A 20,919-nucleotide genomic window follows, 5' to 3' on the forward strand; every position below is an offset into this window, starting at 1 on the left:
AATAAAGCCTCAGTGCATGCTGTTCCTGTTTGACCATCAACACGTAGTCTTGTCTCATGATTGGAGGGGAACTGCTATAATCACACTGGGGATTGCTATACTTTGTATACTCCCTTGAGCTCTAAGCACTTAGCTCTTTTAAGAGCTGTTCCTGATACGCTCTCCTGGAGGAGAGGTCTTTCCCACACGGTCCTGGAGAACAGAAGCCGATCCAGGGTGGAAGGAAGACAGCGAGACTCCAGTTAAGCTACGGCGGTTGTGGAGTCTGCAGTGGTTGTGGTGTCCGGTGCGGTGCTTGTGGTCCTCAGCGCAAGCTAGGAAGCTTCCATTAATGGCAGGTACTCGATCGGAGTACACGTGATCCGTAACAAAAATCAATATACATCACGTAAAAAAATTAAGTTTCATTAAATGTATTAAGAAAATTAGAAGTGAAAATTAAATGACAATTGTCCTATTCATGCAGTAATGTCCCATAGCTGCAGGATTTTATGAAGGATCTGAGACAGTATCTTCTACAAACACAGGTATGCTGTCTGGCTTTAGTAATTAGTGATCGCTATCAGTTAAAGGGATACTTCAGGCAGTAATGATAATGAGCTAAAAAGATTCAAAAATTAAATTACTGCTGCTATCATTTCTTAAAGCACCTTTAATAGTTTTATGGCAACACCTATTAGATCAGATTGTATGACTGCAGTTAGCTGAGGAAATCCTGGATGGCACAATATTGTTAAGGAACTCCATGCGGTCTTTCTCCCCACTGTCACTATGTTAACTTTGTATTTGTTTATTATTTAATAAAGAGAACATGATTCTGCAGACTGTGGCTTTCTGTTTGTGTATTTTGTGTTTGCTTTTACCGTCACACCAAGTGCTAATATAAGGAATAGATTCATAGCCGATACATGACCAGTGTGTCTGCCACAGCGATGCACTGACCTCTCTTGGCCAGAACCCTTGGCCATTCAGTTGGTCTTCCAGGTAGTCACGGATGTTGTTGGTTTTCTGCAGAAAGAGACCCATGGAAACTGCAAGCTGTGTGTCCTGGCCAACTATAGGATCTTCCAGTTCTGATGCAGATAAAATACGAGACAAGGCAACTCCCAGCAGACCACCAACACAGTAACAGTACTGAAGAGTTAAAATATTAATACTTAGTATTTTGTACAATAAAAATAACTAGACATTGTGCTGATAAAGTTATTAGCAAGTACATAGATTTCAATTGCACACACTATTTTTTTTTTTTTACTATTACTCATAGGTTAAAAACTAGAAAACTGGCCTCTGCTGCCATCTGACCCTATGTGATGCATACGCCAACCCACAATTCCTAGTATAAAACCCCATGCAATGGATTGTGGGATGTCGCACGCACCAATCACCAGTTAGAGAGGCATGGCAATTGTATTCACAGCCATCCAGAGCTGCTGTCCATCTTGGTGGAGGAAGATGTGATCCTCATGGAAGTATGTATGATTTCATCATTACAATCTGTGTACTCGAAGGCGACCATGTTCTGTGGATAACAAGTACACTTTATGGACAGAGGTAATTGTCCAAATTATAAATGTAGGACTTTTCTTGAAATGCCCCGATATATTATATATTGATTTTTAAAGGACCAAAATAACTTTCTTTTAATATCCAATATACTATTGTCAGACCTGAGTGGGGATTTACCAGAGGGCAAGCTATTAAGTTTCTCTAGGCTTTTGTTCGTATTCATATTTTCATATAAATAATGTACTGAGAGAGTACTTACAAGTGTTTATCGTATATATAGATGATATACTGATTTATTCCCCGGATTCTGAAACCCATCATATACATGTGAGAAAAGTCCTATGTTAATTGTTGAAGTTAGGGAAGTCCTATGTTAATTATTGCAAGTTAGGGAAGTGTTTATTCGATCTGAAATGGGGAATTTCATGGGGTATGTAATTTCTGAGTCCAAATGTGAAAGCACCCTAAGAAGCTAGATACCATCCGCAAATGGCCCATACCTGTAACGAGAATATACCCCTACACGCAGGATCCAGCTAAACAGAATACAGCACAGAGGAGAGATACGTCTACCGGACCTTAGAGTGGCCGGACTTGACGTATATAGGAGAAGTACAGAGTCAGGAACGATCCGAGGTCAAGGGCACAAAGAGACAGCGTAAACTAGGACTAGCCGGGGTCTGGTACACATGAATCAGCAAGCCGGCAAACAGAACAGACAAGGATAAAGCGAAAACGAAGTCAGAATACAAAGCCAAGGTCAAATACGGAGGAACACAACTGAACACAACAAGCGCTAAAGGGAACTGTAGCAGAAACCACGATAGGGCAAGGAACTAAGGGAAAAGGGTAAGTATAAGTAGCCTCCAAACTAATGTGATTGGCTCCTGTCACTTCCACACCCCCAAAAGGTAAGTGTATGGGGTGATTGGCATGACAGGAGCCAATGGGAGCCTTTTTGCAATTTAGGCTCCCACTGTCTCTTTAAGAGCGCGCCCGAGACTCGCGGCGCGCTCTTAGCTTCAGGCGGGACACGTGACCGCATCTCGCGGTCACTGCCCGTCTTCCTGTTAGGAGAGTCGGATGAGCCGCGCGCGGCTTGAAGAGAGGACCGCGGCCGGCCCCCGGATAAGGTAAGTAACGCTACAATACCCACAGGATTGAAAGTCATCCAACATTTTATAGGGTTTTCTAATTACTATAAGAGGTTTATTAAAGGGTTTTTCTCCATACTTTTGACTATCACTAACATGACTAAGAAGGGAAAAGCCAATCAGGTGTGGACACCGGAAGCACTTGCCGCCTTTGACACCCTAAAGGCTGCAACACAGTCACAGGCAGACAGTCTCACACATATAGTCATACACAGTTTTAGGCAGACAGTCACACACAGTTATAGGCAGACAGTTACTCACACACAGTCAGTTACAGGCAGTCACACACAGTCGCAAGCAGACAGTCACACACACACAGTTACAGGCAGACAGTCACACACACACAGTTACAGGCAGAATCACCAGTCACAGGCAGACAGTCACACACACACACACACATAGTTAGAGGCAGGCAGTCACACGCACAGACACACACACACACACAATTACAGGTAGGCAGACAGTTACACACACACACACACACACACAGACCCCCTCCCCCCCCCCCCACACACACACTCTCCTACTTACAGAAAGGAGCTGGAGGAGGAGTGGATTCACTGAAGTCCTTCTTGGAGCCTGTTAGTTGGAGAAGCAGGGATTCCTTCTTGCTTCACCTCCATGTTCAGCAGTACAGCAGTGGGTAAGGGCCTCAACCCTGAATTTTAGTAGCTACGCCCCCCTTTTCCTCTGTGCGGCCAGTTCGGCTGGTAATTGCTGATGTCTGCATGTGTGAGCTGTGCCGGCTGGCCGGCCGCCCAGCACCCCAGCTGCCATGGGGAACAGCTCACTCATCCCCCTGCAGCCCCCAGACCAGGGTTATGGCACCCCCCTACCTGGTGGCACCCAGGACGGACCACCCCTCCACCTCCACCCCCCCCCCCCCAGTATGCCACTGGTTCCGCTTACATGGTATACCAGAAGAAATAGTATCCGATAGGGGTTCACAATTTGTCTCATGATTCTGGAAGGCATTCACTAACCAACTAGGTATAAAGTTATGTAATACGTCTGCCTATGGCGCTGCTGAGAGAACAAACCAATCCTACTGTGTTTTATCTCGTATAGCAAGGATAATTGGGCAAAACTGCTCTCCTGGGCTGAATATGCTCACAATTGTAATCAACGAGAATCCACGAGCCACAGTTTTTTCTACCTCAATTATGGTTACCAACCTACTATTCTTCCATCTGTCTTTCCTTCATTGGAGATGCCTGCTGTAAAAGAATACCTGAGTAACCTGAGGAGTACATGGGAGAAGGTTCAGCACATCCTAACTCATAGGGTTGCCTTACAAAAGAAATATGCCGACAGACACCGGCAAGCAGCTCCTACGTATTAAGTGGGTGATAGGGTTTGGCTAAGTACCAAGAATATCAACTTGAAAGTGCCTTCCAAAGAGTTTGCTCCTCGTTTCATAGGCCCCTATCGGATACTGAGACATGTGAATCCCATTTTGTATAGATTACAATTGCCATCTGCATTGCGTATATCCGCAATACCTTTCACGTTTCACTGTTGAAGCCCCTCATGTGTAACATGTTCACGAGACCCCTTCTCGCTGCTACTCCTGTTGTTGTGGTAGGGCAGGACGAATATGAGGTCCAGTCTATTGTGGATTCGCCACATTTAAGGGGGACCCTTGATACATTGGAAGGGCTATGGCCTGAGGAGAGGACCTGGGTGGAGGTTAATGATGTCCATGCTCCCCATCTGCTTCAGGCTTTCCAATCTCACTTCCCTGATCACCCTGGTGGTTCTCACCCAGTAGGCATTTCTAAGTGGGAGGGTAATGTCAGCCCCCTGGTACTTACCTTAGCAGTCTGCCAATCTGCTGACACTAAGATTCGGCAGACCGCTGCTCCCACACAGCATGAGGCTCCAGACAGCCTCATGAATGCCGGCCGCGGTGTGCCTGCCCCTTTTTATGACGTGGTGCACACGTACCTGCGTCATGATGTCAGAGGTGCTCTAAATAATAGTCATATCATTCAGGAGCATGACTATGCTAACCATGCCCCCAACCATATAAAAACCTAGTCTGCCCAAAGCACAGTGCCCTGTTATGGTTCCTAGTATCACTAGTGTCCCTTTAGCGCTTTCTTTTGACCCCTTTTGCTATATTGGAAGGCATGGCCTGAAGTTGTGGGAGGGGCTATAGACCTACAATAGGGACTCCCCCCTTTCCCTGCTTACCTTTGTGGGTCAGACGAATAGCACTTCCAGGTCATACAAGACGCCATTTTGATTTCACCTTTGCTCCATGAGGTCTCATACTCCAAGCTGTGTCCAGGAATCCTGCTGCAGGGCTTTCCGTTAATCCAGTGGCTTTCTTTCCGGTCAGCATCACATTTGGTGCCTCAGGGACTCTCAAACCGTAAGTTGACCCACCTGTCGCGCCAGGATTAGTTCCCACGGCGTTCAGCACAGCATGGGTCCTCACTTAACGGTTTCCTTTCGTTTTGCACGGTTATTTCATTACCTAATACTCACCTAGCTGTTCATGTAAAATCTGTTGGGTTAAAATCATCTGTGCGTTTAAAACTACAAACGAAATACATTTTTTTTGCCTACACACTGTCCCCTACCGGTCTTTGGGTGTACTACAGGCTTCTTAGACATTATCGCATTTCATGTACAAACCAACGAACCACTGCATTTTTGCCCACATACTGACCCCTACTGGTCATTCGGTATACTACAGGCTTCTCAGACATTATTGCATTTCATGTACAAACCAACAAACCACCGCATTTTCACCTACACACTGACCCCTATCGGTCATTCGGTGTACTACAGGCTTCTTAGACGTTTTCATTTTCATGTACAAACCAATAAACTACGGCATTTTCACCTACACACTGACCCCTATCGGTCATTCAGTGTACTACAAGCTTCTCAGATATTATTGCATTGCATGTACAAACCAACTAACTACTGCATTTTTCACCTACACACTGACCCTAATTGGTAATTTCGGTGTACTACAGGCTTCTTAGATATTATTGCATTGCATGTACAAACCAATAAACCACTGCATTTTCACCTACACACTGACCCCTACCGGTCATTCGGTGTACTATAAGCTTCTCAGACATTATTGCATTTCATGTACAAACCAACGAACTACTGCATTTTCGCCTACACACTGACCCCTGCCAGTCATTTCGGTGTACTACAGGCTTCTTAGACGTTGTTTGTATTTTCATGTATAAACCACTAAATTTTCACCTACACACTGACCCCTACCGGTCATTCGGTGTACTACAAGCTTCTCAGACATTATTGCATTTCATGTACAAACCAACGAACCACGGCATTTGCGCCTACACACTGACCCCTACCGGTCATTCGGTGTACTACAGGCTTCTCAGACATTATTGCATTTCATGTAGAAACCAACGAACCACTGCATTTTCGCCTACATGCTGACCCCTACTGGTCAATCGGTATACTACAGGCTTCTCAGACTTTATTTCACTTCATAAGCAAACAAACTAACTACAGCATTTTCGCTTTTATACTGACTCCTACGGAATATTTGCATGGTTGCACGCTTAAAGTCCTTCCAATTACGTACTTTCACACATTAGGTTATTCAGCAGCCAGTCATGATTCACTACACTCATGTTTCCGGGTACAGTTGTATTCCATATCACAGATGATATAACACTCCCGACAAGTTAATTTCCTTCAAACAGGGACATTACAAGCATACAATAAACATTGGGACGGAGCACTTTGCTCTATTAAACGTGCATAACACACATATGGGTATACGCTTTTAAATGTCTATATTCAATTTTCATACATTGTTTTACCCATCCGGGATACAGGTATTTATAACCCTTACGACCAGTAAGGGTATTTATCATACTACCAGGTATATACACCTGCTTATGTGGTATTTACATACATTTTCTGTTTTCCCCTGGATACATCCTTAGCGTACTGGCAATTAGGGACTATAGGTTTCCAATAGGTATTCTCCTTTCTTGGCATCTACGCCTGTCGTATAGTGGTCCCGCGAGGCCAACACCCCGCCTCAACGCTCGGAGGCAAACACCCATCGGGCCACTCGTGAGCTAGCCGCCTCGCATGGTATATAGAGAGGGCCTCACCTGTCACTCCCCTCCCCTTTTTTCTGGTTACAGTCACCGAGAGGCCAACATCCTGCCATTACGTTGGTGGCCACAAAATTCCCTCGCGCCATTGCATAGATAGAGCCTCTCAAACCACTTGGCAACTAGCAGGGCCTCACCTGTCACAAAACAAAGGATTAATTGTTTCCCCATGCGGCTTTAGCTAGCAAGCCAGTACTAGCACACTGTGGGTTCATATAATAGTGGCTATCTTCATCTTTCACTTGGAGAGGATGTTGCGAGTCCCACATGACAATTTTGTCCCAACACAGCGGACGGTCACGTTTCAGGCTCCAAGCTCTAGCACCTCAGAACTACCAGAGACAAATTGGGTCATCTCATTCTCTTTGGCAAATCCCAGATTTGCAACAATTTCCATGTTGGCACAAGTAGTTTCAGTGCATGCAGACTGTGGCAGATATGTTCCCAATACGTCAGGGCACATGAAACCATGTGTCCCAATAAATGTACCCTGAACATTACTTCACGTCTGTAAACATTATGCATTTCCAGTACTTTCTAACTCCTCACCCTTCCAGACATTTAGTTGATTTCCTAATCTCCGATTTTAAAGGCCTTCCGGACAGGTATTGCCATATACTTTTGGGGAAATCTAGAATGCCCTAACTTGCAGTCATCACAACAGCTGGCATTACACTCATGGCCCAAGAATGGCAGATTTCTATCTGGGCCTCTCCGATCTACATTATTTACCGTGTGGTGCAATCCCATTGGGATTGTCACAGGGAATCTTCCCTCACACTGTAACTGATCATAGACTTATCTGCACCTCAAGCCTCGGCTACCCCAAGTCTCAACTCCCTCATACCCTTCTGAGGAGTCTTCATTACAGTATGCCACCATTGTTAATACCATTACAGCTATCACTCAAGCAGCGGGGGAAGCCTGGTTAAGTAAACCTGACATCACAACGCATTTCAGACTGCCATCATCCACCCTACACTCGCACTTACAGGGCATTTATGGGCAGCAGTCATATATTTCTTCTCCTGCTTAACTTTCGGGTCAAGAGCAGCCACAATCTTAAATATATTCGTAGAACTATTTGCAGGTTGTGGTTAAACATATCCAGATGCCCCACAGTCATACACTCACGAGATGATTTCTTGTTGGTCAAAGGGAACACCTTGCCAGGAGCACACATATTCTAAACTCCCTACTGGGATTGTCTCTAAAACAAGTCGTTGAGGAGCCAACTCGTAAAGAGGCCATACTAGATTTAGTGTTAACAAATGGAGATTTGGTATCAGATATTACTGTAGGTGAAAGTTTAGGATCCAGTGATCATCAGTCAGTGTGGTTTAATATAAGAACAGTGACTGAGTCACACCACACAAAAACAAAAGTTTTAGACTTTAGAAAAACAGACTTTTCTAAAATTAGAATATGTGTAAAGGAGTCATTATCAGACTGGAGCAATTTATATGGAGTCCAAAATAAATGGGATTATTTAAAAGTTGCACTACTAAAGGCAACAGAAAATTGCATTAGGCTTGTCAGTAAAAGCAAAAAATTCAAGAAACCACTGTGGTACTCCGCAGATGTGGCCAAAATAGTAAAAAACAAAAAGTTAGCATTTAGTAATTATAAAAAAAACCAGAGTGAGGAAGACAGAATGACCTATAAGATTAGGCAGAAAGAGGCTAAGCAAGTTATAAGAGCTTCCAAATCCCACACAGAAGAGAAAATAGCACAGTCAGTAAAAAAGGGGGACAAAACTTTTTTTAGATACATAAATGAGAAAAGAAAAGTAAAACAAGGATTAGTTAGATTAAAAACAAAAGAAGGAAGGTATGTAGATGAGGATAAGGGTCTAGCTGACTGCCTCAATGAATATTTTTGTTCGGTATTTACAGATGAAAATGAAGGAAAGGGACCTCTGTTAACAAAAAGGATAAATGAGTCATTTATTACACGTGAGTTTACAGAGGAAGAGGTTCTATTTCAACTGTCAAAAGTAAAGACAAATAAGTCAATGGGACCTGATGGAATACACCCAAAGCTATTAAAAGAGCTTAGTGGTGTACTAGCAAAACCATTAACAGATTTATTTAACCAATCATTGATAACAGGAGTAGTCCCAGAAGATTGGAAGTTAGCGAATGTTGTGCCCATTCACAAGAAAGGTAATAGGGAGGAGTCGGGCAACTATAGGCCAGTAAGCCTAACTTCAGTAGTGGGGAAAGTGATGGAAACCATGTTAAAGGATAGGATTGTTGAACATCTAAAAACACATGGATTTCAAGACCAGAGACAACATGAGTTTACTTCAGGGAGATCATGCCAAACTAATCTTATTGATTTTTTTGATTGGGTAACTAAAATTATAGATCAGGGTGGTGCAGTAGACATTGCTTACCTAGATTTCAGTAAGGCTTTTGACACTGTTGCACATAGAAGGCTTATCAATAAACTACAATCTTTGAGTTTGGATTTGAATATTGTTGAATGGGTAAGGCAGTGGCTGAGTGACAGGCAACAGAGGGTTGTAGTCAATGGAGTATATTCGAAGCTTGGGCTTGTCACCAGTGGGGTACCTCAGGGATCTGTACTTGGACCCATTCTCTTTAATATTTTTATTAGTGATATTGCAGAAGGTCTTGATGGTAAGGTGTGTCTTTTTGCGGATGATACTAAGATATGTAACAGGGTTGATGTTCCAGGAGGGATAAGCCAAATGGAAAATGATTTAGGTAAACTAGAAAAATGGTCAGAGTTGTGGCAACTGACATTTAATGTGGATAAGTGCAAGATAATGCATCTTGGACGTAAAAACCCAAGGGTAGAGTACAAAATATTTGATAGAGTCCTAACCTCAACATCTGAGGAAAGGGATTTAGGGGTGATTATTTCTGATGACTTAAAGGTAGGCAGACAATGTAATAGAGCAGCAGGAAATGCTAGCAGAATGCTTGGTTGTATAGGGAGAGGTATTAGCAGTAGAAAGAGGGAAGTGCTCATGCCATTGTACAGAACACTGGTGAGACCTCACTTGGAGTACTGTACACAGTACTGGAGACCCTATCTTCAGAAGGATATTGATACCTTAGAGAGAGTTCAAAGAAGGGCTACTAAACTGGTTCATGGATTGCAGGATAAAACTTACCAGGAAAGGTTGAAGGATCTTAACATGTATAGCTTGGAGGAAAGACGAGACAGGGGGGATATGATAGAAACATTTAAATACATAAAGGGAATCAACACAGTAAAGGAGGAGACTATATTTAAAAGAAGAAAAACTACCACAACAAGAGGACATAGTCTTAAATTAGAGGGACAAAGGTTTAAAAATAATACCAGGAAGTATTACTTTACTGAGAGGGTAGTGGATGCATGGAATAGCCTTCCAGCTGAAGTGGTAGAGGTTAACACAGTAAAGGAGTTTAAGCATGCGTGGGATAGGCATAAGGCTATCCTAACTATAAGATAAGGCCAGGGACTAATGAAAGTATTTAGAAAACTGGGCAGACTAGATGGGCCGAATGGTTCTTATCTGCCGTCACATTCTATGTTCTATGTTTCCCTCTAGAAGCTTCAAGGAAGCCATTTGTATGTCTAAACACTTGGGGGTCCCAGTATTCCCTAAGGTCACAGAAGACCCAGACACTATCGTTACATTCCTGGGCATACAACTTGACTTGGCATCCTTGCCAACAAGTTACCACGTGAGAAGTAAGAAATAGGAACAGTCGCAACAACACCAATTACCAACTCCTGCTTGGTACTCGCAATCGCATGGAACTACAATCCCTGCTAGGTTCCTTAAAATTTGCCATGCGCATCATACCGCAGGCTGCGCTTTCATCTCAGACCACTTGGCTTTTTACACACTCCCAAATGATGATCAGGGGCTGTCCCTAGACAACCAAGCCACGGCAGACCTAACCACACGTAATGGTAAACTACTGTGGCAGCTGACGGGACAGCCGCCATGGCAGGGGGTCATTTATGGTCAAGGTCATGGATTACATGAACTTCGCCAACATAACCGGGCTCTGACTAAACTGGCCTTGTCCACCAGCACTCAACACGCTTGCTACAGGGTTTCCACTTATACAATACGTTTCATGTCGGACCATGACTTAGATAGCTGGTTTGAGGTTTCACCATTTATGGCATTCACTTCTTTTTGCCACCTTAAGTTAAAAATTCTCGCACAACACGGTTAAACTTTATCTCACGGACATTCAACACTATACGTATTTCTACTTCCCAAAACACAGGGAAGTTCATGCACTATATAGCCAAGATATCCCTGCACACATTAAAGACACGGGGCTGCTCGGAATCATAGGCTTATGCGACTTACATACCACAGCCGATTCAGGAATTAGGAAGCTTTCATTATAATGTCTACCTGATGGTTAACAAATGCACTATGATCCTGTATAATGTTTTGCATTAATATTTCTCTTTTTGCCCACTTTTTACCGGCCTACAGCATACGTCGGTTTCTGCACACCTCAACCGATTATTCCTAAAGCTACATCGCTACAACCATCTTATTCTATATCATATGAGAATGCCCCGAACACAAATTGGAAGGCATGGCCTGAAGTTGTGGGAGGGGCTATAGACCTACAATAGGGACTCCCCCCTTTCCCTGCTTACCTTTGTGGGTCAGACGAATAGCCCCACCCTCCACTCCCATTGTTCATATTTCCTCTATGTAAGCCCACTTTTTACCGGCCTACAGCATACGTCGGTTTCGGCACACCTCAACCGATTATTCCTAAAGCTACATCGCTACAACCATCTTATTACCACCTTATTCTACATCATATGAGAATGCCCCGAACACAAATATTGGTTTTGACCCGGCTTGCTCTCCACTATTCTATTTTCTGGCTCCCCTGACTCAGCTTTGTTACTCGTTCTTGTGTATTTCGGGCTCCCCTCGACCCTGGCTTGTTCTGACGTTGCTTGAAGTTTATTCTATTATCCAGCCATTCTAAGGACTGGTTTAGGGACCTTCTTTCTGTCTCTATTTTATCTGGTTGGTTTTCACTCTGGGTGTTGGGTTGTACGTTACACTTTCAGCACTGTATACACCTCAGCCATCATTCTGGGGTTACTAAAAATTGCCCTAGCTGACAGAAGGGTAGACCTTGTTAACTGGTTCTCACTGGATGGAGTAGGGATTTAACCCTGCTCACACTGCATTGGAGCAATATTTTAAAAGCTGTTTGCACTGCTCAGTTTGAGCACTGTCTACAGCTCACCTGTAAGTCTTGGGCTGCTAAAAATGTCCACAACTGGCAGAGAGGCCGCAGCTGGCAGGTATATCAATTAATACCTCATAGTACCTACTACTGACACATGCTAACGTTATGAAGGTGTTAATAATAATAATAAAACAAAAGAAAAAACAGAATAAGTCAGGGTAAGTGTAATAACCATGGAAGATATTTCATGCAAGATACAATGGATCCATATACATTATCATACTTTTTCCCAGTCCTTCAGAGAATCGATCTCCTTCTCCAAGAAATCTGCCATATACTCTCCAATCTTATTGCACATATCCACAATGATCTCTTGGTAAACCGCGGCTAAGTTACGAAACTCCAACGAGATCTGAAAAAAACACATCACATAAAGCACAGGATTTAACACATACAGTTCCATTTTGCAGAGTGGGAGATCAACAACATACCTGGAGAGCCCTAATTGGAGGGTTGGTACTATGGACTATGACGAACCATCGCTCCCTAAGAGCCAGGGAGAGCCCCCACTTATTTTGACCACAGGAACACACGATATTTGACTGGCCCCAGATTAATTTTGCTCTGGAACCATTTTGGGCTTCACCCACGTTTGCAGCCGCTCAAAATGTTACCACAGTGGCGATTGTACAATTCCTTATGGATCCGGGTGCTATTTGGAACTTGGGCGCTCAGACAAGAGTAATCCGGGTATGAATGATGTGGAGTTCTTGTATATTTTGGAATACTTTTATGTATACTATGGTTGACTCTCTGTATCCGGGAGGTAATTAACTTACCCGTCCTTGACTTAATTATCTCCCAGACACAGACACGCCTGGGTGGGGATTGGATGTATTGAATGGAGACCCCAAGTTTGACTCAATAAAACAGTTGTATTCCCAGAACTGTGTGTCGTCCAGATACTGGGGGAATGTGTTATATTCATTAACCAGCGCTTTGTGCCTGCTCGAGAGGATTTCGGTGGAGGTATTCGGTCTCAGGATTGCAGCACCTCCGCAGTAGGTTATTTTGCAGCCTGCTATTTTGTGGTTCTAGCAGCAAGTTTAAGCTAAACTCCTTTTTGCTTTTAACCCATTCTCAACAACATAGTATATTGTAGTTTCTGTATGTTAACTCTTTCTATATAAAATCCCTCTGATTTCAATGTCTGCTTCCTTTATATATATATGCACTTCTATTTTCTGTACCTTTTTTGTTGCAGTTTACATTAAATGGTTTTGATTGCTGTATTTGGATATTGTTACTGCTGTTTTAATTTTTTTCGATCCTTAACCCCTTAAGGACAGAGCTTCAGAAGCTTGTCTTTCACTTAATGACAACGGCATTTTTTGCTATTTGCGTTCAACTGCAATTTGCATTTTACTAATTTATTGCACCGACACATATTATATACCGTTTTTTAAAGGACAGAAAGGGCTTTAATTTGATGTAACACATATATATATAAATGCTTATTTATTATTAAAAAAAATACAGAAATATGCAAAAAAAATAATTTTTGTGTGTTTTTTTTACAGTTTTTGCAATAATAATGTGTACATAATTAGTGCAGGTTAAGGAAAGTAATTAAAAATAAATTCATTTAGTTGTTCTGAATTACAGAATATATAATGTGTCTGGGATTTTAAGTTTTTTTTGGTAGTTACAGGTCACAAAGCACAAGGAGTAAAATAAACTTTTAATATGGAGCTATTTTAGAATTTGGTATGTTTGTCTTGTAAGCCTAATAGCCATAAAAGAAAACAAAATTGCCACACAAAAGTATATATTTATATAAAGTAGACACCACAGGCTATTTACCTAAGGTTGTTTTGACACTTTCTACGTAGCCATTTTACCGCCAACCTCTGCTAAATATTGGAGTAAAATTGTGTTTTTTGGTGGTTTTCGCACACAAACTTATAACAAAGAACTTCTCATGTGTATTTTGTAAAGTTGGTGTGTGCTATTCCTGTACAAAGTTTTATTATGTGTTCAGTTACTTCTGCTGAGTACAACGGTACCCCCATTGTATGTCTTTGGCCCTATTTTGTGAAGCTACAGTGCCATATAGGAGACCTGTCCTTTTCAGTATTCACAGTAGAATTTTGAGAGACGGATTTAATGAGCCTATGCTTCCATTTGGGGTATTATAGTAGTTTGACTGTTCAAAAAAACTCCACAAAGGCCTACCATTTGTAAAAGTAGACACTCCAGGGTATCTCATAAGGTGCATATTGTGCCTTAACATGCCCCCATTTTTTTACCATTACATGCCAAAGTATGTGGTAAAAAATAATTTTGTGCATATTTTACATACGGATTGCATTTTTGCTGGGCATTTTGTATATTTCATGTGTGCCACTAAGTTCAAACCCCCCAAATTATGCTCAGCTAAGTCTTCTGAGTAAAAGGACACCCCCATTGTATGTCTATGGCACTATTTTGTGAAGCTACAGTGCCATATAGGAGACCAAGCCATATCAGTTTTGACCGAACTTTGAATTTTGACGCCGGGCCTATGTGCAATTTCCAAGCATCTTTGCAGGTTTTAAATTCAAACTACCCCACAAAGGCCTACCATTTCTTAAAGTAGACACCCCAGGGTATTTCAAAAGGCATATTTTGAACCTTAGCGTGGGATCATTTTTCCGCTAGCGTGTACCAGGTGTAGTGGTAATAAGCGTTTTTTCTGCCTTTTTGGCACACAAAGTGAGTTTGCACAGTATATTTTGCAAACCTTATGTGTACTACCACTGTATAATACTTCATATGTTGCTCAGCTATGTCTGCTGAGTACAAAAATACCCCCGTATGTACCTTTGCCAGGTATATGTGGACATCGGAGGGGTACATTTGGGACACAGCCATTCCATTTTTTTTCAAACTTTAAATTTTTACGCTGTGCCCATGTCCCATTTTAGAGTATTTTACCAGGCTATATAAACCAAATACCCCATAAAGCCATACCATTTCTTAAAGAAGACATCCCAGGGTATTTCAAAAGGCATATTTTGAACCTTAGCGTGGGATCATTTTTCCGCTAGCTTGTACCAGGTGTAGTGGTAATGAGCGTTATTAAATGTATTTTTTTACTTTTTAAAACTTTTTTTACTTTTTAAAACTATTTTTTAAACTTTTGTTTTGATTATTCATTTTTTTAGTTTCCTAAACTTTCGTAAAACTTTTTTTTACAGATTTAACATTTTTCTAAGCTTTTTTTTTTACGTTAACCCCTAACTAGCAGTAAGCAGCACTAACAGTAAATTCCCCATTTTCCCATAACTCCCACCCACCCCAGCTAGCAAAATATTTAATTATACAATATTTAAATTAGTTAATTAAATACATTTAACCCCTGAGGGTTAAAAAATAAATAAAAGTTAATCGTCAGGGGTTAAAAAAAAAAAATTAGAACAGTATAATACTGTGATCTGTATTTTGATCACTGTAGGCAGTGATCGACTGGCAGGGAAGGGGTTAATTTTTATTTGGACTGGGTAAAGGGTTTATTTTTTTACATTTTTTGCTTAAATGTTATTAAAACTTTTTTTTTAACTTAATTTTTTAACTTTTTAAAGCTTATTTTTAAACTTTTTTTAACGTTAACCCCTAGTTAGCGTAATACTAAATCCCCAAATTCCCCACTAACTTCCACCCTCCCCAGCTAGCTAAATTTATAATTTTAAGATATTTAAATTAATTAATAAAATAAATTGAACCCCTGAGGGTTAAAAAAAAAAAGAATTAACCCTCAGGGGTTAAAAAAAAAATCAGATCTTAGTAAAATGTAATCCCTGCCAATTGATCACTGTAGTCAGTGATCAATTGGCAGGGAAGGGGTTAATTTTTATTAAAATGGGTAAAGGGGAGGGTAAAGGGGGGTGGGATTTTAATTTTACTATTTTTTTTTTCCACCAGGGGGCAGGATCACTGAAGATCCGTCCCCCTGCACTTCACACAGAACCAGGAAGTGCAGGGAGGCGGAGGTGAGTATAGAGAGCACATGTGCCCGCTCAGACATGCTGTCAGAGCGGGCACATGTACTCTGACAGCCCGATCCGGTGCTCCCGGTCTGCCTCTAATGCAGAGGCAGACCGGAGCACCATTAACCCCACGATCGCCGCGATTGCGGCGATCTGGGGTTAATTTTAACGGGTGACGGACGAGGTCCGTCACTCGTCATTAACGCATTCCCCTGAGTGACGGACCTCGTCCGTCACTCGTCGTTAAGGGGTTAAAATACACTTAAAAAAAAAAACAATGAATCAGGTTTTCAGTTGCAGGCATACATTGAGACCAACATTAAGACTCTTGTTGGTTAAAATGTTCCTGTGTTTCAGTGGCGGATCCAGGGGGGGGGGGGGTCAATGGGGCAATTGACTCCTTCACCTCCCCGTGAAAACAGAGCAGGCCGAGGCTCTCCCCTGCCACTACTATCTAAGCGCCAACCCTGCAGTGATCTCCCTCCCCGGCTCACAGGCACCTTGCTGGCAGCCGGCAGGGGAGGGTGGGAGAGAGGACCCAGTGGAGCTCTTACCTGCAGCTTCGCCAGGTTACCCTTTTGCGAGCACGGAGCGCAGCTGCGGTTACCATGCGTGCTATAGTACACTCTAACCACTGGGACCACCAGGGCTTCCCCACTGGACAACCAGGCATGGAAAACAATGTCTCCCCCTCACAGGCCACAGGTAAGGAGAAAGGGGGGATTACAATATATGTATTTCAATTTAATATATATATATATATAATTATATTTGCTTTGATCTGCTTCCCTCCCCACCACACACACAATAACACCCTACACATTTACACACTGCCCCCCATACAGACATTGCCCCACACATAAACTGCCCCCATACACACATTCTGTACCCCTCACACAAACAACTCCCCTCATGCACACAAACTGCACCCATCACACACACTGCCCCACACACACTACACTCTTCACATACTCACACTGCACCCCTCACACACACTGCAAAACTCACACTGCATCCCTCACACACACTGCAACACTCACACTGCATGCCTGACACATTGCACCACTCACACAAACACCACTGCTCCTATGCCTTACTACAGCCCCAGATCCCAGCAGACCCCAGGTAAGTTGTCAAACTGTTCTTAACCCCTTAAGGACACATGACATGTCTGACATGTCATGATTCCCTTTTATTCCAGAATTTTGGTCCTTAAGGGGTTAAACAGTTTGACTACTTACTCTGGGAGGGGAGAGCACAGAGCTATAGTGTTTTTTTGTGCGTGGATTATTTCTTTAAATAGTCTACAAGTACCCCTCCCGAGATCAGGCTCTGGGTTTTCTCTGTTCCAATGACTATTCCTCTCACATTATCCTATTAATCAATACTGAAAAACATTTACTGTGATAATATATGCAGTGGAGAGTGGGAATAATGCACACTGCGCTTCCAGACCTCTGACACCACCATTCTGAGAATCTGTTGTAGCCTTAGTGCTGGCCATTGCTCTGCACATACAATCCCTTCTAGTGGGCAAGGATGATGCGATAGTAAGATTTAATTCTCTCTAAAGCCAAATATAATAATAGAGTTTTTTTTCTGTTGTGAATTTTTTTTTTTTTTTTTTTATTGAAAACCACCACAAACAGAAAAAATGTTATGCTTTTCCTTGCAAGCTAAGGATGGGTCACCATAAAAATGTTACTAATTTGCCTGCTTGAAGTCGCTCTGTCACCTTAAACTTATCAAAATAAGACAAGACAAAGTATGAACTACTTTATCTTATGTATTTTTCATACGCTTAACTATCTCAACAAAGGAAGTGGAGCTTGCCTTATATATCTAAAATAGATCAGAAATAAAGAAAACAAGAACAGATAGAGAAAAGGAAACAACAGTAGAAAGGTAACTTTGAGTGGATGGAGCCCCTTTAATGACGTGTAATCCTTCGTGTGTATACCTTGGTACCTGTGGCATGCAACGTAAAGCTTAAAGGGACACTGCGAGCACCATAAACACTATGACTTATAATGCTTGGCGCCAAAGTCCTTGTGGGTGACGTTTCAGTGAAGACAGGACTCTCCAGCAATATATTGAGGAAGTTTCCCTTTCTTTTTATATATATATATACAGGTAAGTAGGACTATTGCAGTGCTGTCGATACGTTTGCAGTGTACCTCCTACATCAGCTCACATTATATTTAAACATGGGGTAGGCCCATACCATCACATTATATTTAAACATGCATTAGTTTCATACCATCACATTATATTTAAACATGCATTAGGTCCATACCATCACTTATATTTAAACATGCGTCATGTTCATACCATCACATTATATGCAAACATGCATTAGGTCCATACCATCACATTATATTTAAACATGCGCTAGGTTCATACCATCATATTATATTTAAACATGCGCTAGGTTCATACCATCACATTATATTTAAACATGCGCTAGGTTCATACCATCACATTATATTTAAACATGCGCTAGGTTCATACCATCACATTATATTTAAACATGCGTCATGTTCATACCATTTCATTATATTTAAACATGCATTAGGTCCGTACCATCACATTATATTTAAACATGCATTAGGTCCATACCATTACATTATATTTAAACATGCATTAGGTCCATACCATCACATTATATTTAAACATGCATTAGGTTCGTACCATCACATTATATTTAAACATGCACTAGGTTCATACCATCACATTATATTTAAACATGCGTCATGTTAATACCATTACATTATATGTAACCATGCATTAGGTTCATACCATCACATTATATTTAAACATGCGTTAGGTCCATACCATCACATTATATTTAAACATGCATTAGGTTCATACCATCACATTATATTTAAACATGCATTAGGTCCATACCATTGTGATAGAAATTCCAGCATGGTCAAATTTTAGTAGGCCGAAATCTCCACATGGCATATGTTAATTAGTATCTGATAATGAACAGTTGGATGAGTCATCAGTGTACTGTGCATGTGCGGAAGTGGGGAGCACATTCCTTTGTCTCAGATGGACCATGTGGTTTGCTGATTGGTCTGAGGAATATAGGAGGGGTTATACTGTATGGGAGGGGATATGCTGTTAACAAAAAGCTTTGTCCCCATGTGCTCTGGATCTCAGACATTTTGGAACAGGAGTTCATCTGAGACCCGATCGGTGTGTAAATAAAACACCTGTTACTTCCATATGTGTCCATATCTCTGTGTGTGGCTTCTGCGGCTTATTCCTGCAACAGGTATGGCGCATTGATAGCCGGGAACCTCATTGCATGGAAGCCGACGCAGAGATTTGAGACGGTAATCTTTTACCTGTCCTCCACGCCAGCAGCCCTGGACTTCTACCGCGTGGACCTCCTTTCGTCTCGGCGCCACTGGCCTGTTGTCCAGGAGATCATCGGCTTCTATTATGTCCCATTAATGAGTGTGAGCCCAGGTCTTAAAAGGTAAATTGTGGACCCACTAAGGGAAGGATTCGTATCTGATTGGTTGATTGACCCCTCCCTACGGAGGGAAGAAGCGAAGGCACACCACTTATTTTAAATTAAATGCTCTGATTGTAGTCAGGCTGAATTTTGGTGTATATATGTTCAGCCGGACACCGGTGTCCTGGCAAACTAAATGGCTTTTGTGTAAATTTGGTCATTAGATCAGGGATAATGGCGAGACTAAGTGAATTTTGGTGTATATATCCGTTCGCTAGCTCTCAACCTATCTTGAGTCACTAAGTGATTTTTGGTGTAAATGTGGTCACTTGCTTATTGATAGCGGAACTGGAGACTAAGCAAAATTTTGGTGTACATTCCGTTTGCTTGATCTCAAACTTGGTGCCTGGGCAGAGTAAACTAACTGAATGTTGGTGTATATTCTGTTCGGTAGCTTTCAAGGAGCTGGCCAGTTAGATTAGGTGGGTATACTGTAAATGTTGTATAAATGTGTTACAATAACTTGTATGTCCTGCTAAAAGGTTTGAGTTTGTTTGATGGTTAGTGGACTTGTAAAAAGTGTGCATAGTGTAAAATAGCGCACGGTACCATAACCACTGACTTGTACTATAACCACTGACATTATGTGAGCAATACTAAAATTACTGTTTAACATTGTATGCGTAACACCTTCACTATTACTAATTGAGATTGTAACTCTAAGACCATAATTGTCTAACTGTACAATAGTTACTAACATACCATAACCACTGACTGTAGAGACGAAATTGCTGAAATGTTATGTGATCGCTTAGTCTAAGTTGAGTAATAGTGTGTAGATAATTGTATGATTTGATTAATAGTTACGTTGATAATTGTATAGTTTTTGGTGTTTTTTTTTATTTTGTTTTACATGTGGGCGCCGTTGTGATTTTGTGAAACGTGTGAGGATCCTGTGTGTGCATGCACGTGTGTGTTTGGGCCTAGTAACTGTGCCATGTGGTGCTGGTGATAAGGAGATTGGTGTGACTGTTGAAACTGTTTGTATATTTGTACAGCTTTGAATCAGAAGCTCTGTTGAAATCATGGGTGCTTCTGATTCACAAACTGTTGGTCCTTTGTCTTGTATGTAAAAAAAAAAAAATTCAAATACTCTGTGTAGCAGAGAATGGCCTGTCCTGGTGGCCGCATGGCCTCCATGTGGCAGTCTTGACCTAAATTTAGTGCAGTATGTACATGTGGCTGTAACTAGTAGGCCCGAATTCTATTATTGGTTTCTGTGTGTTGATGGTTGGAAGCAGATTGTTGAGAGACAGCCTAATTGGATCAAGATATGCCATAAGAGACAATGGAGCCACATGGTAGTCAGAACTCGTTTGTCCACTAAAACCTTAATTCCACCTAGCGTGGACACCCCCGCCTTGCATCTGA

The 20,919-nt window shown here is 41.8% G+C and overlaps 1 protein-coding gene across 1 annotated transcript in view; it reads right to left on the minus strand.

Annotated features, from left to right (window-relative positions):
- Window positions 1-20,919, minus strand: part of LOC134586102 (squalene synthase-like) — a 49,656-nt gene that overhangs the window by 11,677 nt on the left and 17,060 nt on the right. Inside the window, exons 4-5 of the mRNA XM_063441612.1 lie at window positions 12,275-12,403; window positions 943-1,134 (exon numbers count right to left, since the gene is read on the minus strand). Coding sequence (XP_063297682.1) covers window positions 943-1,134; window positions 12,275-12,403 — 321 coding nt within the window. The remainder of the gene's footprint in view (window positions 1-942; window positions 1,135-12,274; window positions 12,404-20,919) is intronic.

This window comes from Pelobates fuscus, chromosome 2 (genome assembly GCF_036172605.1).
Source record: "Pelobates fuscus isolate aPelFus1 chromosome 2, aPelFus1.pri, whole genome shotgun sequence".
Classification (NCBI taxonomy): domain Eukaryota; kingdom Metazoa; phylum Chordata; class Amphibia; order Anura; family Pelobatidae; genus Pelobates; species Pelobates fuscus.